This window comes from Rosa chinensis, chromosome 7 (genome assembly GCF_002994745.2).
Source record: "Rosa chinensis cultivar Old Blush chromosome 7, RchiOBHm-V2, whole genome shotgun sequence".
In the NCBI taxonomy this organism is placed as follows: Eukaryota; Viridiplantae; Streptophyta; class Magnoliopsida; order Rosales; family Rosaceae; genus Rosa; species Rosa chinensis.
In genome coordinates, this window is record NC_037094.1 from 11,306,115 (window position 1) to 11,329,298 (window position 23,184).

The 23,184-nt window shown below is 39.9% G+C and overlaps 4 protein-coding genes across 6 annotated transcripts; 3 read left to right on the forward strand and 1 right to left on the reverse strand.

Annotated features, from left to right (window-relative positions):
• Positions 1 to 10,722: 10,722 nt before the first annotated feature.
• LOC112180811 (oleosin H2) lies at positions 10,723 to 11,791 on the forward strand. Its single transcript, XM_024319375.2, has one exon. The coding sequence runs from the start codon at positions 10,880 to 10,882 to the stop codon at positions 11,546 to 11,548; it is 669 nt and encodes a 222-aa protein (XP_024175143.1). The 5' UTR covers positions 10,723 to 10,879; the 3' UTR covers positions 11,549 to 11,791.
• An 847-nt stretch (positions 11,792 to 12,638) lies between these two features.
• LOC112179847 (lysM domain receptor-like kinase 3) lies at positions 12,639 to 15,506 on the forward strand. The gene is made up of 9 exons (XM_024318332.2): positions 12,639 to 13,331; positions 13,412 to 13,606; positions 13,689 to 13,912; positions 14,036 to 14,141; positions 14,247 to 14,398; positions 14,497 to 14,594; positions 14,757 to 14,895; positions 15,002 to 15,100; positions 15,177 to 15,506. Exons 1-9 carry the CDS (start codon positions 12,698 to 12,700, stop codon positions 15,339 to 15,341), a joined length of 1,812 nt encoding a protein of 603 aa, XP_024174100.1. The 5' UTR covers positions 12,639 to 12,697; the 3' UTR covers positions 15,342 to 15,506.
• A 484-nt stretch (positions 15,507 to 15,990) lies between these two features.
• Positions 15,991 to 19,372, forward strand: LOC112177120 (AP-1 complex subunit mu-2). The gene is made up of 11 exons (XM_024315332.2): positions 15,991 to 16,383; positions 16,531 to 16,677; positions 16,785 to 16,847; positions 16,938 to 17,114; positions 17,199 to 17,302; positions 17,693 to 17,800; positions 17,998 to 18,094; positions 18,198 to 18,295; positions 18,544 to 18,685; positions 18,798 to 18,920; positions 19,011 to 19,372. The coding sequence occupies exons 1-11, from the start codon at positions 16,255 to 16,257 to the stop codon at positions 19,107 to 19,109; spliced, it is 1,287 nt and encodes a 428-aa protein (XP_024171100.1). The 5' UTR covers positions 15,991 to 16,254; the 3' UTR covers positions 19,110 to 19,372.
• A 290-nt stretch (positions 19,373 to 19,662) lies between these two features.
• LOC112177121 (small nuclear ribonucleoprotein-associated protein B') lies at positions 19,663 to 22,071 on the reverse strand. Of its 3 annotated transcripts, none has more exons than XR_002927296.2 (3): positions 21,144 to 22,071; positions 20,453 to 20,581; positions 19,663 to 20,013 (listed from the first exon to the last, which is right to left on the reverse strand). XR_002927296.2 is itself a non-coding variant. In XM_024315334.2 (2 exons), the coding sequence occupies exon 1, from the start codon at positions 21,985 to 21,987 to the stop codon at positions 21,148 to 21,150; it is 840 nt and encodes a 279-aa protein (XP_024171102.1). In that variant the 5' UTR covers positions 21,988 to 22,071; the 3' UTR covers positions 19,663 to 20,013; positions 21,144 to 21,147. The 3 variants fall into 3 exon arrangements, 1 of the variants encoding a protein (XP_024171102.1); XR_002927295.2 differs by having other exon boundaries at positions 20,447 to 20,581; XM_024315334.2 differs by lacking the exon at positions 20,453 to 20,581.
• Positions 22,072 to 23,184: the final 1,113 nt, after the last annotated feature.

Genomic DNA, 23,184 nt, shown 5'->3' on the forward strand with positions numbered 1-23,184 from the left:
GTTTTATTCTTGGGCCTCCTACGCAAAAACAAGTCTTACTATAGGGAGGTGAGTCTGCACGTATAAGGCACACTACCTCCTCTCCTCCGGGCGAAGTGGAATCTCATAGCCCCTTAGGGCCTGACGCCTTGGTCGGCACACTTCCGGCCGGGGAGTGATTCTGATACCAAAGGACTTCAAGTTATACTATTCAAAAATAGGAACAAGAATTTTGAAACTCACAGAGTAACATTCTATGATGAGTTATTTGATCAAAATAAAAATGCAAATGAAGGTTCCAGTAACACAAGCCAAATAAACTAGAATTTAGAAGAGTGATTCATTTATCCAGAAGTAGTAGTTGTTGAAAGTGCAATGTTTAGTGAGAACTTAGTGCATGAACAAGCAGAAAATAGAAATGAATTTCAAGAAGCAGTGAATGAAAATCAAATTTAAGAAATTAATAGTTTTTAGAACAGTGAGAATGTGGAAACCTCAGAAGTTGGTGCAAGTGATACAACAGTAACAATGAGGAGATCAACATGCAAGAGCAAGAAAATCTACAATTTCAAGTGATTACCGATTGTACTTGACAGTAGCTGAATTTGATCTGGGAGAAGAAAGTGATCCCACATCACTCAAGGATGCAATGCAGTCTAAAAACAGTGATAAGTGGAGGATGACAATGGAAGGTGAAGTTTTAAGCATGTCCAAGAATGAAGCTTGGACTTTGGTGGACAGAACAGACAATATGAAACCTATAGATTGTAAATGAGTTTTCAAAACTAAGATCGAGATATGCAAATAGAAAGGTTGAAAGACACAAAGTCAAACTTGTTCAAAGTGATACAATCAGAAAGAAGGTGCGGATTACAATGAAACTTTTTCATCTATTTCAATAAAGGATGTTTTAGAGTGTTTTTGCATTGGTATTTGCTCACTGCAAGTTAGAATTGCATCAAATTGATTTTAAAATAGCCTTCTTGAATGAAAATTTACATGAAGGGGTATACATGTTTCAACCAGAAGGTCTTATTGAAGATGAGAAGAAAGTCTGCATGCTTAAAAAGTCAATGTATGGACTCAAACAAGCAATTAGACAATGGTAATTGAAATTTGATGTTTTTGTCACTGAATTTGGTTTTGAAGCAAATAAGTTGGATGAGTATAAATATTGCAAGATCAGTGGGAGCCATTTTGTTATAGAGAATTGGGAAAATGTATTGTATTCATCTCACCATGAGGTTTATATAGGGTTACATCATGTATACAAAAGACAATACATAATAGCTATACTAATCAATCGCACATTACAAGTATGTCAATCGCATACATTACGAGTCTGTCAATCGCATACATTAACCAATACCTATTGCATGAATAGTCATTATCATTCACAACACTCCCCTTTGGATATTCCATGTCAATAGTGTTGCCTCTACTATGCTCTTCTAAGTTGCCTCGTCAAAAACTTTGCCAAGTAATAAAAACCCTGTGGGAAAAAACAACCTTTGTCGAAGGAGAAAAAGATCACAACACGCGTGAATATGGAGTAGTCGACATCCTTCAACACTCCCCCTTGTGTCGCTCAAACTCGGTGATGACTCTTTGATCGTTGCCTCACTAAAAACCTTGCCAGGTAACAAAAACCCTGTGGGACAAAAATAACCCTAGTCGAAGGGCAAAAAGAGCACAACACGTCATTCACTCTTCGACATCGAACATGTAGATATCATACCTCCCCCTGATGTCAAGGTCTCCCCCTGGTTTCTACAATTATGGGAGTTCGGATAACTTTCTTAATCTGATGCTCTTCACATGTTTCTCGAATGTGGATTTAGGTAACGACTTGGTAAACAAGTCCACTACATTATCCTCTGAACGGATTTGATTCACTTCAATATTTAGAAGTGTTTGTTATTGCTGATTGTAAAATAACTTAGGCGATATATGCTTGGTGTTGTCGCCTTTGATGAAACCTAACTTCATTTGCTAAATACAAGCTGCATTATCTTCATAAATGCATGTAGGTTCATCCGTGGTAGACTTCAAACCACAAGTTCCTCGAATGTGTCTAACTACAGACCTTAGCGATATGCATTCTCGCACGGCTTCATGTAGAGCGATAATCTCTGCATGATTTGAGGAAGTAGCAACCAGGGTCTGCTTTGTAGACCTCCAAGATATCGCAGTGCTTCCCATGGTAAAAACATAATCCGTTTGGGAGCGACCTTTATGAGGTAAGAGAGATACCCTGCATCAGCAAAACCCATCAAGACATCGTTGTCATTTTGATGGAAGGGAGGAGGAGCACGGAAGGTGGCGTTTTGCCTTGTGAAGTCTGATCCCACACTTCCATTATTTCTTTTCTCTCTGTAGGGATAGAACAAGCTCATATCAATCGTACCTCTCAAGTATCGAAAGATTGTCTTTATGCCAATCCAAAGGCGCCGTGTTGGTGTAAAACTGTGTCGAGCTAATAATTTCACTGCGAATGAGATGTCTGGTCTTGTGTATTGAGCTAAGTACAATAATGCGCCTATTGCACTTAGATATGACACTTCATCCTCTAATCTTCGTCCTCATCCCTTAGACGAAACAAATTTTTTCAGGCTCAAGACTACGACCGATCATGGGAGTACTCACAGGCTTTGCTTTATCTTCATTAAAGCGCCTTAATAATTTTTGAGTATATGCTGACTGATGGATCATAATCCCATCACTACGGTGCTCGAGAGTCTGAGGCAAAACCGTGTTTTCCCAAGATCTTTCATCTCAAATTCAGATTTCAAGTACTTAGCAGTTTCCTTTAACTCATCTAGAGTTCCAATTAGGTTCATGTCATCGACATAAACTACTACAATTGCAAATCTGAAACTTATCCTCTTGATAAACACGCATGGTCATATTTTATTGTTGACATATCCCTTCCCAATCAAGTAATCACTTAGACGGTTATAACACATCCGTTCGGATTGTTTCAATCCATATAGTGAACGTCTCAATCTTATTGAAAACGTGCTCCGTGGTTTAGAACCACTTGACTTGGGCAATTGAAGTCCATCTGGAACCTTCTCAGAGATATCTAGATCCCCATAGAGATATGCTGTAACCACATCCATAAGCTGCATGTCAAGGTTTTCGGAAACTACCAAACTGACAAGGTAGCGGAACGTTATAACGTCCATTATGGGAGAATATGTCTCCTCGTAGTCGATTCAAGGGCGTTGTGAGAAACCTTGCCCCACAAAGCGGGCTTTGTATCTAACAACCTCATTTTTCTCATTACGCTTTCTAACAAAGACCCATTTAAGGCCAATAGGCTTTATACTTGGGGGTGTCAGCTTTATAGGCCCAAATACCTGCCTCTTTGTTAGTTAATCCAATTCAACCTAGATCACATCTTTCCATTTAGGCCAGTCTGCTCTTCGTTGACATTCTTCAACGGAGCGAGGTTCGATATCATCATGTTCTATAATTCCTTGAGCAATAGAATATGCAAACACATCATCAAGGATAATAGAATCTCGATTCAATGTCTCATGTACACTAGTGTAATTCATGGAGATCTCCCTATTCCCTGTAATTGGTTCTAACATTGGAGCGTCCCCCAATGATGTCTCTTGGACATAACCATAATCCGGAATATCTTCATGAGACGGGTTATTTATGTCGATGATTAATGGATTATATCTTTCTGTGCCAAACTCACTTTCTTTCTCGGGTGAGAATCCATCGAACCTTTGGGCCTCCCACATTTCCTTACTGGGAGCCCGGCCTGAGCCACATTGCCATCACTATTAGTGGTGGAGGCGCCATGCCCAATACCCCTAGGGGTGGCGCCATGTCCATGATTTTTAGAGACATCAATCCTTGCAGGCATGTTTGCAGCAGGTATATGTGATCTTGTCACTTTAGCGATATCAAAAAACGCATCAGGCATAGAGTCTGCTACGTTATGAAGATCGAGAATTCTCCGCACTTCAATTTCGGACTGTGCAGTTCGAGGATCAAGATGAGACAAAATGGGGACAGACCACGACAATTCATGTTGTTCATGTTGAACATTATTGTTCCTATCTCCCCCAAACGACGGGAAGACTGTCTCATCAAAGTGACAATCTGTAAATCTAGCGGTACATAGATCACCTGTCAAGGGTTCTAAGTAGAGGATAATGGTTGGAGAGTCATATCCAACATAAATGCCTAATCGTCTTTGAGGACCCATTTTGGTGCGCTGTGGCGGCGCAATTGGCACATAAACTGTACACCAAAATATGTGTAAGTGTGAGACATCAGGCTCATATCCAGTAACCATCTGGGACGCAGAAAATGGTTGAGTGGCAGTAGGCCTCAGACGAATGAGCACAGCTGTATGTAATATTGCATAGCCCCAAGCAGAAACAGGGAGATTGGTGCGCATAACCAATGCTCTAGCGACCATTTGTAGTCTTTTAATGACAGCTTATGTGAGACCATTTTGGGTGTGAACATGAGGAACAGGGTGTTCAACCTCAATCCCAATGGACATGCAATAGTCATCAAACGTTTTTGATGTAAACTCTCCAGCATTGTCAAGACGAATTGACTTAATGGGATGATCAGGGTGGTGAGTCCTTAATTTAATGATTTGTGCTAGGAGTTTAGCAAATGCAGCATTTCTTGTGGATTATTGCATGACATATGACCATCGCGTCGATGCATCAACCAACACCATAAAATATCTAAATGGTCCACAAGTTGGTTGAATAGGTCCACAAATATCACCTTGGATTCTTTGTAAGAATTAAATATTTTTCTTAGTGTCTTTTGCATAGGATGGTCTCGATCCTAATTTTGCTAAAGAGCAGGCTTTGCAAAATGAAAGATGGGCTTTAGAAGAAACCAAGGAAGTATCCGGTTGAGCCACGAAATCACAATTGACTTTAGAAGTAGACAAAGGAACCAAGGAGGTATTGGTGGCGTCAATACCACTTTTGGGCCGCAGGGGGTAGGCGGCGCCAGCCCTACCTTGGATTGAATTTTGGTTCTGACTTCTTTTTGTTTTGAAAAATGGATGTCCGTGTGAATTCTTTAATATATGGATCATCATATCACGACCTAGGTGTCCCAAACGATCATGCCAAAGCCTATATGTGTCAGAATCCCATAAGTCATCTCTCATGACGTGGTTGGATTCAATAATTCGAATAGTGGTTGCATACAAACCACTAGAGCGACACATAAATTTCTCTAATACTTGTTTATGTCCGTAGTCATTAGAGGTGATGCAAAGGAACTCTTGTCCATTCTCACAATGTGTTTCCATATGAAAACCATTGGCTCTTATATCTTTAAAACTCAATAGGGTTCTTCCAGCCCTAGGAGTATATAGAGCTTCGGTGACATTAATATTTGTGCCATTTGGCAACATAAATTGAGCTGGTCCTCGACCATGAATTAATTGTGATGGGCCAGCCATCGTAGTCACAGAAGATCGACTAGGCGTCATCCATAGAAATAGTTGCCTATGTCGCAATATAGTATGTGTGGTGCCACTATCAACAAGGCATTCCAACTCTCCAGGAAACATACTGAAAAATAATAAAGTTCGGAATTAAAACATGTCCATGACATCGAATAATAATACAATACTTTATTAATAAAGATAGCCAATGATTACATCAAAGGTCCCAAAAAGTCTAATCCAAAATAAAATCAAGGTCCCAAAAGTCTAATCCAAAATAAAATCAAACTAAGACACATTGTAGTCACTCTATCTGTTTGGTAACTCCAATCAAATATGACCAGGAAAGTAGAGAGAGATGTTGGTGGAGCGAGGCTCTCTTAAGTACCATTAATCTCAATGACTTTCCTAGACATCATATTTCATTGGGTGCACCACATAAGAAAGAGTTTAATACAATTGTCATTTATTGACTAAGGCATATTGCCATTACAAAAATTCTTGGAAAATAAAAGGACTATTCTAATCAAAGTCTGTAGCATCCTTGTGCACTTCATCTTCAGTTTTGAAGTCCTCTATGGTGAGATTGACATCTCCGCCATCTTCTTCTTCTGCAAGGTACACTTCTTGCTCCCTCAGATCCCTGTATGCCTTGTATCTTGAAGCTAGTTGCTCGCTTGCCTTGCATTGCTTGAACCAATGCTCACTTGATCCACATTGATGACACATGTCATTGTGGTTGCCTCCCTTTAATTGAGGTGCACGTTGTGGGCGTTCCCTAGGAGGGTTGGCGGGCACCACCACGACCTATGACGCCTCCACCACGAGCCATGGCGCCACCACCACGACCAGGGATACCACGACCACCTCTCCCACGTGTGGCATTGCCCCCACGTGTATTCGCACCAAACCTGCGGTTTCCTTCCTTGTTAGGGCGGTTATATGGACCCATACGTCCCTCATATCCCTTATTCTTAGGGTTCCGCTCCTTGCTCCCTCTTTTGGGTGCATTATTATTCTCCTCATGAATGCTCTTAGTTCCAATGGGTCTTGAATTATAATTCCTCACGAGGATGTTATCATGTTTCTCAGCTACAGATATGAGATTGATAAACTGATAAAACCTCATGATCCGTCCAGCATTGACTTCAATGCGGTATTGCTTTGATACCACAATGGCTGAAACGGGGAAGGTGGAGAGAGTTTTCTCAATTAGCTCTTGCTCTGTGACAGGTTGTCCACAAAACCTCAACATGGACTGAAGGCGAAGAGCTTCTGAATTATATTCAGCAACAGACTTGAAATCAGCAAAGCTCAGATTGTTCCATTGAACCTTCAAGTCAGGGAGGAAGGAATCTTAGACATTGTCAAAGCGTTTTGCTAGCGCTACCCATAGCTCTCTTGTATCCTTGATCGACATATACTCCAATCTGAGTGCCTTGTCCATATGGCGTCGCATCAAGATAACTACTTGAGCATGCTTTGTAGGTGTTCGCACGAACACACGATCATGGTTAGGTGCCTGGATTATGGGTAATATTCCCTTTAAAGTGAGGTGGTTCTCAACATCGGTTACCCAACTATGGTAATCCGAGCCTGTTGAGTCAAGCATGGGAAAGTCAAGTCTAGGTTCATTCGACATCCTGAAAGTAAGAAGAGAAAATATATTAGTTTCGGAGCTAAACTTCCACGAAAACTAAAATAATAAGATTTCAGAGCTATGCTACCAAGAAAACAATTTCCAAGAATCTCTTTTGGATTAGACCAAACAATAATGTTTTAATATAGTCACAATTTGATGCTTACGGACGCTCTTAGTCCGAGCATTATGAACACTCTTAGTTCATACGAACACTCTTAGTTCGTTAAGCGTGAATCCCCACAATTCTGATTTATTAAATAATCGAACCCATGTTCGTATATTAAAAATCCTGCAGAAAATAAAGGAATTTAAAAGACAAGAAAGCAGGAACTTTAATCTTTAAAACTTGTTGAAATTCGGAACAGATTCGCTTCTGAACAGCTCCCAGTGTGCATATCTCAAAACGACTCCAATAGGGCTGAAATTTAGAGGTCAGATAGAAGAGGTAAAGATGAACAACTTTAATGAAGGAAGGATTTTGATCTGAGGTCCCAATCAAGACTTTTTGGGGCTTGCAAACAGGCTAATCTGCACAAGAATGAGCGTGTTACTGTGCTGCAGGGGCAGCAAGCGTGCGACAATGTTGCAGGGGATGTAGGAGGCACATGGGTGCTCAAGGGCTGCAGGAGCAGCACACGGTATGGCCGGCTAGCAAGGGCTAGGAGCTTGTGGCAATTTTTTGTGAAAGAAATTTCGGGTGTTAGGGTTTTTTTTTCCTTGCTAGGGCTTGGGTTGGAGTATCGTGCTGATAATGTGTTGTAGAGAATTGGAAAAATGTATTGTATTCATCTCACCATGAGGTTTATATAGGGTTACATCATATATACAAAAGGCAATACATAATAGCTATACTAATCAATCGCACATTACAAGTATGTCAATCGCATACATTACGAGTCTGTCAATCGCATACATTAAACAATACCTATTGCATGAATAGTCATTATCATTCACAACACATTTCATATTTTTGATCTTGTATGTAGATGACATTTTGCTACCAGTAGGCAGCAGCAATGTCATTCTACAGTAGGTCACCAAAGAGTTGTTGTTGAAGAATTTTGATATGAAAGATATGAGAGAAGCACATTGTGTAATTAACATAGAAATTACCAGAAATAGAGATCAGTGTACACTGAGATTATCATACAAGAATTATATTGACAAAATGTTGCACAGGTTTGGTTTGAAAAATTGCAAATCTAGTGACTCACCTACGTTAAAGGGTGACAAACTGCAGAAGGAATACATATTATCAAGTATGTTAGTTATTCACGATCATTAGACATATCTCTTTTGAGTGGAGGTTAATTTTTCAATATTCATTTACCACATAATTCATTATTTACACACACACACACACACACACACACACACACATATATAAATAGTTTTGATACTATATCAATAAAATATGCAGTTTATGATTTAAACTATATTTTCATCTTGTTGAAGTTTATTCTGGATCGAACATGCTTATACAAATCGATTACTGTGGAATAAGTGTTAATGTCTACGATTGGTTAACGTTGGTCCGATGGACGGACCGCTACTTAAGATATTCTCAGAGCTTCCGCTACCTGTCAAGTAAAATACAAAAGGCGTCAGAGGGAGACCGCGCTGGGCGGTCTTCTCTTCTCTGATGCCTAAGTTAGTCAATGTATTTGTGTGACAGAATAACAGTAGGTAAGTAGTAAAATGCGTCATTAATGAGGAGAGAGGAGATAACCTTTTATAGGTGGGGAAAATGCTGATCTCTTCCATATTTTCGATGTGGGACTGATATGCTTCAGTTCCCAGCTTCTGGAGCTTCTGATGCCATCTTGACGCGGAGCGTCGGCGGTGATCTGGAGATGAGCTGGGGCTCAGGCGGTAGCCTGCTTGGCTGTGTTTCCGTAGGTTACTCCGTTGACGGGAGTTGGTACCGCTGGTGGTAGCATGAGCGTGGCTCATTAGAGCTAATTATGCTTGACAAATGCTCATGTAAGTACAATAAGCATAAATAAATTTATCATACTTGGAGTAATTCATGTAATTATATTTGTTGTGCTATGAGTACAGAAGAATGATGTTTTATCAACCCATCATGATCTTTTGTAGTTCAATATGGTTGAATAAAACTGACATAATTTTGAGAAACAGATGGTTCTTTTTGAATTCAAGTGCACACTTAAGAAAACAACTTATTTACATGTGATGACTTTGTAAAATATCTAGTTCAACGGAAGATTGTAAAACTATATACGAACTTGGCATGTAGTAAGATGTTTTAGGATTCAAATTTAAGCATGTGTATTATATAAACCAATGTAACCAAATAAGGTTTATAAAATGCAATCTAGTTTTGAATTCAAATTCAAATCTGTATAGTTATCGAGTCAAATCCTTATCAGACAAGATAGAAAGTTATTGACAGCTCCTTGATGGAAGGAACTGTTCTAACTGTTGTCATTTGGTTTAAGAAGTAAGGATGCCTTCATTGATTTCTATCAGAACATCACTACTCTCACTCGTTTTGTCCTATCATACAAACTAAGAGATCAAGGCTGCATCTAGGAGAAGACAACGAAAATGACACCACAAGTACCACAAGTTGTTAGTATTTTGCAACCCTTTTAAGTCAACAAAATCAATCTTTAATTCAACATGGACTTCAATTCTGTTAGGTTTCAAACTTATTAGAATCTAGTACTATAATTTATTGCTATTACATATATTTGGTTACTGTGGGAATATTTTCACGACAATGATTCACGATTGTGATTCACTGCAGTGATCATTTCCATAGCTAAAGTAGGTCCACAAACTGTGAGAATCTAACAAATGTGGCCAAGATGTATATGAAAACCAAACTATCTAGGCCTAAAAGAAGATATGAAAATTTATTGACCTTGGGTGTCAACATTGTCTTAGGCCTTGGGCTTGAGCCCTTGGCATTCTCTTGGCATAGAGTGTTATCATATGATTCATATCTAGCTATCTTCCCTTTGCATCAGGTGTTGGCATTTGCTTGGCCTTGAGCTTTTGGCATTGACATTGGCATTGGTTTTGGCATGGCCTTGGGTGGTGGCTTTGGCATTTGCATCTGCATCAGGCGACTCGTTGCTATATATAATTGTTCGAAGACATCAAGTAGCACACATCGACTTTCACCCAAACGTACTAATTCTCGGAATGCTAATTTTAAGCACCAGGTTCAGGTGTTTTAGTGAACTATTTTAGTATTTTTAACCATATAATATTTCATATGTATAAGTTCTCCAATTGGATCTTGTTTGTAGTTCCATATAATGAATTAAATAATAAACGAATGTTATGACTTGTGAAGCCCCCTCACACTCTTCCTCACTGGCTACACGAGTTCCCCTCAAATTTGAGGTATTTATAAACCCTAGTCTTCCTTACTAGCACACGCGCATCTTGATCAATATACGGTAATCAGTAGTTATAACATAATTAGAGCTTTACATGCATTGCTGTAAAAGAACTTCATCCATTAATTTTGTGATAAACGGTTGAGAAATATAGGATAATTATCCATGCAAGTCCCAAAAAATGTCTCGAGTACGAAGTACCAACAAACCTTTGATGACAAACATCTTAGCTAGTTCCCACGAGTCCAATCTAAAGTGCATGCAATCCTCCACGTGTCTTCTCCACCCTCTTCTTTCAACACTCACGACCTTTATCCTTCATCTCACCGCCACTCTCCCACTATACCATCCCCTCCCCTTCTCTCATTCTCAACAATTCTTCATAGCAGATCGATCACCAAATCTTTGCAAACAAAACCAAGTAAAACCCTACTAGCAATGGCGGATCAGAGAAAGCAACATCAGCAGCAACAATACCGCGGTGTTGGCGATGATCAGCAGAGCCAGCAGTACTACGGCGGTGGCGGTGATCAGCAGAATCAGCAGTACCAGTACTCCTCGGACGCTAAGAGCCTCCTTCCCCAACATGGACCCTCCGCCTCACAAGTCATTGCAGTCATAACTCTTGTTCCTCTCGGTGGGACCCTCCTACTGCTCGCCGGCCTCACACTGGCCGGAACTTTCATTGGGATGGCCCTCTCGACGCCGCTGTTTGTGATTTTCAGCCCTATTTTGGTGCCGGCTATTGCCACCATCGGCTTGGCTGTGGCCGGCATTTTGACCTCGGGGGCTTTCGGGATCACGGGGCTCTCGTCTTTCTCGTGGTTGGCCAACTATCTGAGACGCACGCATCTGCCGCAGCAGGCAATCCGGGGCGTGCAGGAGACTTCGGGCCAGTTGACGCATAAGGCTAGGGATCTGGGCCGCACTGTCTCCGAAAAGACCCAGGAAGCTGGCCAAGCTGTCCAGGGGAAGGCCCAAGAAGTGGACCAGGCTGTGCAGAGCAAGGCCAATGTCCAAAGCAAGGCCCAAGAAGTAGGACAGAAGGCCCAGGATACTGGAAGGAGTCACGAAGGCGGTAGAGCTCGGGATGTGAAGGTGACATAGATTATGGGCAGACCTCGATGAGTCTCTCTCTCCCTTTCTAGTTTTTGGTTTAGCTATTTTGTGTTGCGTTGATGGTAGTTGTATGTTTGTTTTTATCATTTTGTGTGTGTTAAATGTTGTAAGTGTTAATAAAGGAGTGTCCTATAGGTAGTAATCCGAGCCTCATAGGTTTATTCTGTATGTCCTTGTCTTTCTATTTTCAATTTACTATTGTCGTTTGGAACGAAGTGTTTGGATTTACTATCTTTCAAGTCACATTATCTATCTCATATGGCTTATATTAGCATGAAATGATTGAATCACTTTTGGTAAAATCACATAATTTAGTGTTCGGTAGCACACTAGCACATTTGTTAGAAGCACATAATGATTCCAAGTTCGCCCTTCTTGACTATTTCTGTTGAACACTGGTCTAGAACGATTATGATGACCTACAAATTCATTTTTTAAAGCAATGCCAAACGAGCTTGAGCTACACTGAAATGTCCTGGCATGGATAGCTAAGTTGATCTCAGTGGTTGATATGGCTCAACAATATATTTCACTGTCTGAATGATCGAAACACCCAAGAAACATTATCTTTATTGATTGCATCATGCAGAGGAAGAAAGGATAAGCTAGGAAGAAAATGGAAGAGACAAAGTACAGAAAGAGAGAGCCAACATAAGATCCAACCCATAAAACTCCATGAAGCACCAGATAGCATCCGCAAGGCGGTGAAAACAAAGCAGAAGCAATGTTGCCCCTGACCTTCCCTCATATTCTAATAACTCTGTATACACATACAGGTCCTTGTCTCTTAAGACTTTCATCTTCAACTACGTGCATAATGAATTAACTGGCTACTTTATAATTTGTGTGTCTATCTCTAACTCTTATGTTCTTATCGAATAGAGTCAATAGACGTTTAGATATTGCCATCTCTCTCGACCTGTAGCTAGACCACCACCTGTTTGATAATTTGCCCAGTTGTTTAAAAAATGCTAGCTAGGTCCATACATATTGTTAATATAATAAGCAACTTAGGGAAGACAACATTCAATAATTTTCCGGCTATTTTTGCTAGCAAAGACAACCAAGTAATGCCAAAACCGGAAGCCTCATTCATATTTCTCTTAGCCTCCTAGCTATGCTGATTATTATTTCACTATGGAAATGGCTTCCCTGAACTTTCTCTTCATTCTCTTCACCATTTTGTACGCTTCCGTCCTCTCTGCCAGTGATAGTGTTGGCGCAGAGCCAATTCACATATACCCTTTTACTTGCTCTGCTTCTCATCACATCCCGAGCTGCAATTCCAAGCTGTATCACATTTCTACAGGCCATCAAATTGAAGAAATAGCCTATTTTTACAAGGTGAATGTATCCGAGCTTGAGCCCATAAACCGTGATCAAAGTCAAAAGGACTATCTTGTATCTGTGCCTTGCAGTTGTAAGGACATTGATGGCACGCAAATGTACGTGTATGATACCAATTATCCAGTTCAATCAGGGGACACATTTGAGAGAGTTGCAGGCGAGTTTTACAGTAGCCAAGCCTTGAGGGGGCAAGGCAATTTGAGCACCATACATCTTGTTTGTGGCTGCGTGAAGAAAAAGTCGCAGGAGATTGTGACATACACAGTTCAAGAGCATGACACTTTATCAGGAATTGGACATCTTCTAGATGCATACGAGTCTGAAATTGAGACATACAATAGAAACTTTACTAAAGATCCGAGTTTTCTAGATGTAGGTTGGGTGTTGTATGTGCCGAAGAATGGACTTCGAGCTAACAAGAAAGGTAGTGATTTATTTCATTTTAAAGATGTATAGTCTACTCTTTTGAAGTGCATGCTAACCCAATTTTTCCATTCAAACCAGGAAAAAGACTCAAGGTGTCTATAGTCATAGGTGTATCGTCCGCTGTTTGTTTTGTTTTGGTGGCCACCTTCATTGTGTTCCTTCTAATGAGAAATAGGATCTGTAGGAACCTAGGGGATGATTTGCACCTTGTAAACTCAAGTGCGAAGAAACGTTCCTCGCTGAAGCAACAGTTTTTTAAAAAGGAAATGGAAGGTAGAGGGAAAATCTCAACTCAATCTTATAGCATTAATAATGCCTCAATTGGTTCACTTACATCAAGTTCTTCTTGCTGCAGAAACTTTTGAGAATGATAGACCTGTTATATATACTATGGAGGAGATCAAAGAGGCTACAAATAACTTTGACGATACCAGAAAGATTGGGGAGGGTGGATACGGTTGTGTTTACTTTGCCATAATAGGAGAAGTAAAAGTTGCAATTAAGAATATGAGATCTACCAGGACAAAAGAATTCTTTGCTGAGCTCAAGGTGTTATGCAAGATACATCATAACAATGTGGTAAGAAGAGAAAACCAACAAGATTTTATTTCTGAGGAGTAAAGAAGTAAAGAAATGCCATATTTTCTTAAGACAGAACTAACAAGATGAAATTTGCTATCAACCGAATCTTATATATTCTAGGTGGAGCTGCTAGGATATGCTAGTGGAAGTGAACATCTTTGTTTGGTATATGAGTTTGTTCAGAATGGATCTCTCAACGACCATCTTCATGATCCATTGTTGAAAGGTATATAAACAAATCTTATTATGCATAGTTTCTAATATATGTCTCCGTTTATAAAATTTTGTTTTTACTTTCTTTGGTGGTTCATGAACTAGTGGAAATTTGCAGGTCGCCAACCTCTTTCATGGACTGCAAGAGCACAGATAGCACTGGATACTGCAAGAGGGATTGAATACATTCATGATCACACGAAGAAACGCTATGTCCACCGTGATATAAAAACGAGTAATATTCTACTTGATGAAGGACTCAGAGCCAAGGTACAACACAACCATCCTTGGGCCCCTTATGAAAGTAACTAGCCGTTATTCTCTATAAACCATTCATAGTTATCATTAGGTGATGGCTGTTGACACAGGTAGCAGATTTTGGGCTAGCAAGGTTAGTGGAACGGTCTAATGAAGAAGATATAGTTGCAACTCGTGTAGTTGGAACACCCGGTTACATTCCTCCTGAGTAAGTTTGATGCTTTTGCAGTACTGGTTTTTATTGTTATACTGTTTGAGCTTGCAGTACTGGTTTTTATTGTTATACTGTTTGAGAAAAAATGGAAGTTCAATTACACAGTTGTGATTAAGGTGATGAATTGACCACCCACTGTTCTACTTGTTTTTCAAGATCGGTGCGGGAGCTACAAATGACAGCAAAAGGTGATGTATATGCATTCGGAGTGGTTATAGGAGAGCTAATAACTGGTCAGCGTGCCATTGTTCGTGACAACCGAGAGCCAAAAAGGATGAAATCACTGGTCTCAGTTGTAAGTCATTGGGTTGCTTCTTAATTGAACAAGAAAGCAACTCTGTAACTCGATAAACCAGTAATATATATTATGATCAATTATCAACAGTTTGTTCTTTCCCCAGTTGTTAGAAGTATTCCAAGATAATGATCCAGAGATTGCTTTGGAAGCTAAAATAGATGGTAATTTGAAAGGAAGCTACCCCATGGAAGAAGTCTACAAGGTTTGTGCAGCTGAAACATCATCTCTTAGCATTTTCTATACTAAATATATAATTTGCTCAATGCTTTGCTTGGCAGATGGGAGAAATAGCAAGATGGTGTTCGAGTGAAGATCCAGTAAATCGGCCAGAGATGCATGAGATTGTACAATCACTCTCCCAAATTTTGATGTACTCAATAGAATGGGAAGCATCCCTTGGAGGGAAGAGTGAGGTCTTCAGTGGATTATTCAGTGGAAGATAACATGAAGACCAAGCAAGATGTGACCACTTTGAGCTAAAATGAAATGGTGAACATGTGTCCCATGATCACTTGGCCTATGGTCAGAGAAGCAGGACAGGGGTAGAAAAAGTTTATGTTCACTAGTCCAAAATCTTGAATGTAGTGCAGTGATAACTACTTATATACAAGTCAAGTTCAGAAAATGTTCAAGCAAAACCATGTTTAGAAGTCTTAGTTCAAGTGACATGAGATTTAACTCCAATTGTAAAAATACTTATCCTCGGTTTTGACTCTCACCATTTTCTTTCCCTACAAGAAACTTTTGACACCCTAAATCCAAATCTTTCATGGAAGAAGAAGAAGAAGAGAAAAAAAAATCACCTAATTGTTCATACCAAAAAAGCTAGCATTTGATCTAGTGATTAGGAATTTTGGTTTTAATAAAATGATATATAAATAATAATAATAATAACACATTTATTTTTAATAAAATACTGATATAGTTTTCAAGTTCGCATCTCTTTCGAATAAAAAAATTAAATAAATAAATAACGAATATCATAAACAATCAAAGTCAATGTTCACATGGTCATCACATGATCAGAGATTTTATGTGTTTTTTTACCCTTAGATTGGTTGATAAAAATGAGCGACAACAAGTGACGATGATCTCGAAACAATGTATTGGGCTTTCCTAATGGGACGTGACCAATAGGCCCACGTAATTCTGAATCACAGGTCCCCAGAATTCAATTCAAGACATATAGAATTTCATCATCGCCAGCTCAAATTCGCCTGAAACAAATTCAAGCTCTCAAGTATCATCCTCCCCATTTTCTCATTGGTCGCTATTAGTCGTCACCATGACGCAGAAATCGCAAAACCAGAGCCATAACTGAGCCGGTGATCCATCCAAATCCCGATCTTGAATCAAATGGCCGGCGCCGCCTCGGCGCTTTTCCTGCTAGACATCAAAGGCCGAGTTTTGATTTGGCGCGACTACCGTGGCGATGTCTCTGCTGCTCAGGCCGAGCGTTTCTTCACCAAGTTCATCGAGAAAGAGGTAAAATCCTTTTGTCTCTCGTTACCTTCTGCTTCAATTGAAACTCACGCTTGGATTGATTTTGAAATGGAATCGTCAACTCAACTTTTTTAAGGCTTGTGTTAGCTGAAATCGATTGAGTTTGCTGGAAATTTTGATTTTATTTAGGGCGATCAGCAGTTGCAAGATCCTGTGGTGTATGACAATGGAGTCAGCTACATTTTCGTACAGCATAACAATATCTACTTGATGATTGCGTCGAGGCAGAACTGCAATGCTGCTAGCTTAGTGCTATTCCTGCACCGTGTAGTTGATGTGCGTGCTCTTCAAGCTCTGACTAGTTTTACTTTTCGCATTTTGATAATGTTATTGCCGGAGAGTGATTTTCGTGTTTCTCCATGTGTTTTGTTTTATGTGTTCAGGTCTTTAAGCATTATTTTGAAGAGCTAGAAGAGGAGTCTCTGCGAGACAATTTCGTCGTAGTGGTAATTGAGCCGTAAGATCTTTTATAGATAGAATTAAGAGACAGGATTTTGATGATGGTGTATCCTAATGAGGCCTTGTGTGCTCGACAGTATGAGTTGCTCGATGAAATTATGGACTTTGGTTTCCCGCAATACACTGAAGCAAAGATCCTCAGTGAGTTTATCAAGACGGATGCCTACAGGATGGAGGTTACGCAACGTCCTCCCATGGCAGTCACAAATGCAGTGTCTTGGCGCAGTGAAGGGTTACGATATAAGAAGAACGAAGTAGGTTGATCCTCTTTTCATGTTTATTATTGATTAGTTAACCCATGTGTGGGGCCTCATGAAAGCTGTATCTGTTTTCTTCAGGTCTTCCTGGATGTGGTAGAAAGTGTCAACATACTTGTCAATAGCAATGGACAAATAATACGGTCAGATGTTGTTGGGGCCCTAAAGATGAGAACATATTTGAGGTGCATGACTTTCTCCTCTTCTTAACTTTTTTATCTAGACAAATTCTAGGACTTAGCTACTACATTAGCTACAAAGCCATTTACCTGCCTTATTAAAATGCTCTTTGCCCAACCATCATAAACCATTAGGATTTTGGCAATACAAACTTCAGCATGACTATTAGGTCGTTCATTTTGAGTTAGGGTACTGGATACTGATCAACATAAATCCCATCCAGTTACTTAAGGCTTATGTAGGTTAAGTTGAGCTTAGTAAGTGAATATTTAGCCTGTATTTACAATTGCTAATAGAATTGAGTCTCACCCTCAGATTTTTGATGTTTACTTGTGTTGATAAAGAGTAACTTTATCTTAGACACTGATGGGACAAACTTGCTTCATTTTCCCCAGTGGTATGCCCGAGTGTAAGCTTGGACTAAATGATAGAGTTCTGCTGGAGGCTCAAGGTCGAACAACAAAAGGAAAAGCCATTGATCTGGATGATATCAAGTTCCATCAGTATGTTCCCTTATGTAGCTATTTCTTATATCTATGTCTTTATAGTTGTTTTCTTCCTCGTTACATAGCTAGTTTGTATATCTGCTGCTTCATATATCATTTCTTGTTCATTAGGATTTATTATGTTATAACATGTTCTGCTGTTTCATATGCTAATAGCCTTTATCATTTACTTTTATTTTACCCCACCCTGTTAGGTGTGTACGTTTGGCTCGTTTTGAAAATGACCGCACTATTTCCTTCATACCCCCTGATGGAGCATTTGATTTGATGACATATAGACTCAGTACTCAGGTATATTTCCCGTTCTATGCATCTTTAATACTGTACTTTTCCCTTACATTTGTTTAGAATATAAAGCAGAGAAGATGATTTACTTTTCTATAAATGGTTTCAGGTGAAGCCTCTTATCTGGGTGGAAGCACAAGTTGAAAAGCATTCTAGAAGTCGTATTGAATTCACGGTAAAAGCAAGGAGCCAGTATAAGGAGCGGAGGTAAAAGCATAGATACATCTTCTGTAGTTTAAAATGTTCACTTGAGGGATTTTTTAGATTGTGACTGTTTCTTCTTTCTTTATTGGGTTAGTGCTCAAAGCGTTTGTTGAATCAATTAGAAAAAATGATTTGGGCTCTAAGTTACAACTTTCAAAAGCTTAGCAAGACCACTAATTTTGTTACTCATAAAAACATCCATGAATACCACTTTAATATTTCTGGCTGTAAGCTCTGTTGACTTTGTACAGCACGGCTACACATGTTGAAATTGATTTGCCTGTTCCTGCTGATGCTACCAATCCTAGTGTCCGCACGTCAATGGGATCTGCTGCATATGCTCCTGAGAGGGATGCCTTAGTCTGGAAAATCAAATCTTTTCCTGGTAATAAGGTGAGACTTGGTTTACTAATTCCATGTGATTTGTTCGCCTTCCATCTAGTATATTATTGTTTATGCACACCTTCCAACATTATTAACCATGTTTGTAAATAAAAATGTATAGGAGTATATGTTGAGGGCTGAGTTTAGGCTTCCTAGTATTATCGCTGAAGATGCAGTTCCGGAAAGAAAAGCTCCCATTCGTGTGAAGTTTGAGATACCATATTTTACGGTCTCGGGAATTCAGGTGTGTTATCAACATCATTATTTTCATGAATGGGATTCTTGCTGTGATTAATTCAAACTAATGTGCCTGTCTGCCATTTGTATTTTATAGGTCCGGTACCTAAAAATCATTGAGAAAAGTGGATATCAGGCTCTTCCATGGGTGAGATACATAACAATGGCTGGTGAATATGAACTGAGACTAATCTAAAGGCAACTTGCTTGTTGTGCTGCTTTCAATCGCGTAAATAGAATACATTCCACCGGAGAATTCCTTCAATTTCATCTCCAGTGATCTTTTTATGCTGTATTGGTTTTTGTTTGATTATACCATTGGTTTATAGCGCAATAGGTTACCAAAGAAGTTTTTCAACCAATTTTTCTGTTTTGCTTTTCTTTTTTGTTATAATGGACGGCAGATTTTGTTTCTGACCCAAGCTTTTTCCTTATTTAAAGTTAGTGATAGGAAATTGTAAATGTTGGATCCTTTCTTAGCTCCTTTGTCTTTTTTATTCATTGTGTATCATTTTGACAGAAAGATTCTGTGCCTACAAATTTATGTTAGAAAGCGCACAAGTAGACAGAACGCACAAATCTGGACTGAATTGAAGAGATTAGTTCCCCAAAAATTCATGGTATTGATTTGAGAACTGCACTAAAGTTGGTTCATCATTTTCCAATACCATTTTATTTTTGGCACGGATGAAGGAAAGCACTTTCTTTAATGTTCATGACAATTGAGAAATCAAAGAAACAATCTTCAGTTTTTGGGTGCTGTCAGCAATGATTATAATTTTTGATGGATATAGCAGTACTCCCAAACACTGGGAAAAGCTTCTGATGCCCCAAATTGTAACTATAACACTTTTTAACGGTATAACCTCATAATCAACACAGAGCAGGGGGGCAAACGTAAAGGACAAACCAAATTCTAATCATCATCGTCATCAGGTTGTACAAATAACTAGTTCAATGTTCTGCTACATAGTTGTATTTAACGCCAAAAGTACTCTATTCAGACATGCTCATACTCATTTAAAGGAACTGAATTTAGGTTCAAAATATCAGGCATTCAACACCACTTGGAAACCCTCCGCATCATAACCTGTTCATGCCTGCCCAAGAGAAAAGGATAAAGTCAACTTTTAAGCAAGAAGAGACTAACCAATTAACACAACAAAATTGTGCATACAAGTTTAGTAGTAGAAGCGACGACATCTCCAGCTCAATTCCTACTAGAACACGTTAATCAAGTTCTCAATTGATCAACCAAATTTGGAAAAACAGTAGGATCTAAAACAAGCAAATAGTCCTAGCTAACTAGGACTCCTATATAAGGTAATGGTTACCAAATATTCTACAAAAGCCTAATTGTTAACCACATGCAAATGTAGTTTATCAATGATGGAAACATGAATTTTCATCATACAGAACTTAGAAGCAAAGTTGAGCTGTAGTATGTTAAAGGTCCAATGTCATGGACAGAAATGTGCAGGGGCTGGAATAAAAGAATATAAAATTCATGTGAAATAAGGATTTTCTTGGTACCAGTACATTGAGTAAATCAGGTTGTTCCTCGAACAATTCGTGCATATCCTTTCTCATAACCAATATAGAACACACCAAAGAACTACAGCCTCAGAAGAGCAGCACCCTTATACAGAGATTTGACCAATCCACATCCTAAATAGCAAGAGCAATTTGTAAAACTTCTGCTAAGAAAGAAAACTAGACTAAAAAACCTATGTTACCTAAACATGTATTCAAGCAACAAAACGAAAATTCACATTTGAGCAAACACAGCTGGGAGAGAAATGTGCTTTCACATTCCAATTATACACATTCTTCTGAAACAGTATGGCATATTTTCTAAAACCAAATCTATGCTCCATCTGTATGCCTCATTTGTATATAAATGCAGGTATAAACATTATCAAAGTTATTGGACACGCTTAGGGTTGGAGGGATTATCAAACCTTTCCAGACGTGACAGAGGTTATCTTAAGTTCAAAGAGCTGCTTTCTATGACAAGCTATCAAGGCTGTTGAATTAAAGATTATCTTAAGACAGACTACCAATATAAAAGTATCAAACCTAATTCCGTTGAATAGACACTTCCAATAAAACAAATAATTGCATATGCCACAATGTATTATACCCTGAATCTCTAACTAAACTCAACAGATATCAATGGCACAAATCCAATCAATTCTTTCACTCAAGGTCGAAGAAAATCAAAACATACCAAATCACTGTTGCTGCTGATTTTGTTGCTGGTTCTGAGAGTTGGGTGGAGGCGGCATGCCACGAGGCTGTCCGTACAAAGGAACACCACCAGGTGGAGGAGGCATCCCAGGACGAGGCGGTGGACCTTGCATTCCAGGCCGCGGCGGAGGCGGTGGACCCCTCATCATCTGGCCAGGAGGCCCCATTGGTCTCTGAGCAAACTGCATTGGTGGAGGGCCTGGAAACTGAGGTGGACCGCCGGGCCGAGTAAACTGCGGAGGAGGCATTGAAGGCGGTGGTCCCCTGGCCATCTGCGGCGGGCCCTGCCCTGGGGGATATCCAGCCATCTGGCCAGGTGGCCTGAGCACCGGCGCAGACGGATAGTTCATCGGCGGAGCAGACAGATTCGGCATCGGCGGGCGAGAGATCTGAGGCTGCATCATTCCCGGAGCAGGCCCACCGACACCGCGAACCGGACCGGAGAGACCGGGCTGAGCCTGCGCGAGTGGCGCCACCACGCCTCGTCCGGCGCCGCGGCCGATTCCAGGCCCGGCCATGGCGGCGGCGCTGGAGGCTTTGGCTCTGGACTCTTCCTGAGGAGGGGGACCCTCGACGGTCATGGAGACGACCTCTTCGCCGCGGAGGAGGACCATCCCTAGAGTGCGGCGGTCGTCGCGTTCTTCGTTGGTCTTCTTGCCTTTCGCCGGGGGGAGCTTGCGGAACTCCTCGCAGTCGCCGAGGACGAGGTTCATGTGGCGATCGAAGGCCATGAACTTGCCGACGAGCTGGCGTCCGTCTTGGATTGTGACCCGCATGCGGTAGTTGATGAATTGAAGCATCTTGGAGCTCTTCGACATCGACATTGCTTGCTGCTGCGATTCTTCACCGTTCTCCGCTCCCCCTAGGGTTTTGGATTTCCTTGTATTTACTGAGACACACCGAAGGTAGCCCTAGTATAAAGAGACCTGAGCTGAAAGGGCCATATTGGTGGGCCCTCTCTTTAGATGCTCTCCTCAATTTATATGAAGCTCCAGCTTTATATGTTGTTCAACATTTTGTAACGCTATTTATTTCCCTACTTAAAATGAGTTCCTCTAGACATTACGTAAATTTCGTTAGTGTAAACAAGCTATTGTGTCCTCTACCTATACTTAAACAGTTAAACTTAAATATGAGTCATATCAACAGCTTGTAATGTCTCTAGCTATTTATTTTCATAACTTATAAATGAGCTTCTTTTGACACTCACGTGAATCTACTTAAGTCGGTTTATAGTTAAAAAAAACTAGAATGTCGCTGTCTATTAACTTTTTAATATCAGTTCTTCTAACGCTAGCCTGAAATTAGTAAAAAACTTGTCCCTAGCTGAACAGACTTTAGTGCCGTTAGCTATTGATTTCTGTAAATTAATCATGTGTTTCCTCTAACACTCCTCTGAACATTGTGAAAACCTTATCTATAGTTTAACCTACTTCAATGTCGGTGTTTGCTAGCTATTTATTTTGAAACAGATGCATGTTGATCGGAGTAATATTTTCTATGTTTTTAGTATCATTTTCCCTACATTTTACTTAGTTATCCCTTTAACAATGTCATTTCTAACTTACTTTGTTGTGTTTAGGTAGAAATGAACTTCAAATGCAGGAAATGAGCTAAAAAGATGCAGAAATGAGGAAATAGAGTTTTCCTGGTCCAACTAGGAATCCCAGTCAACGCATGAATCCTGAAGAGGCTAGGAAACCTGAAGGCATTAGGAGACCACATGGCTTGAAGATGACGTGGGAGATATTATGGAAGATTAAATCTGATTTTTGCATGGGAAATGATGGAGATAATGTGAAAATCAAGGACATTACGTTGAGAAAATCTTGGGAGAGTTTCATGGGATTGTGCAACAAGAAAAGGCAAAACAAGTCCAGATTCGTTCCTTAATTCCCTCAAGATATGTTGGCTGAAATTAGAGAATAAAATCTGCAATTTTAATGTGAAAATCAAGAGGAAATCAAGGGGAGAACATTAAGGATAAAGCCATGGAGAGATTTAAGGGAGAAAAGGTCCAA

Coding starts and splice junctions, on each gene's coding strand:
- LOC112180811 (XM_024319375.2), top strand. CDS start 10,880: ATGGCGGATCAGAGAAAGCAACATCAGCAGCAACAATACCGCGGTGTT.
- LOC112177120 (XM_024315332.2), top strand. CDS start 16,255: ATGGCCGGCGCCGCCTCGGCGCTTTTCCTGCTAGACATCAAAGGCCGA. Junction 17,303..17,692: donor AAGATGAGAACATATTTGAG/GTGCATGACTTT, acceptor CATTTTCCCCAG/TGGTATGCCCGAGTGTAAGC. Junction 17,801..17,997: donor GATGATATCAAGTTCCATCA/GTATGTTCCCTT, acceptor CCACCCTGTTAG/GTGTGTACGTTTGGCTCGTT.
- LOC112179847 (XM_024318332.2), top strand. CDS start 12,698: ATGGAAATGGCTTCCCTGAACTTTCTCTTCATTCTCTTCACCATTTTG. Junction 13,913..14,035: donor AGATACATCATAACAATGTG/GTAAGAAGAGAA, acceptor TATATATTCTAG/GTGGAGCTGCTAGGATATGC. Junction 14,595..14,756: donor CCCGGTTACATTCCTCCTGA/GTAAGTTTGATG, acceptor TTGTTTTTCAAG/ATCGGTGCGGGAGCTACAAA.
- LOC112177121 (XM_024315334.2), bottom strand. CDS start 21,987: ATGTCGATGTCGAAGAGCTCCAAGATGCTTCAATTCATCAACTACCGC.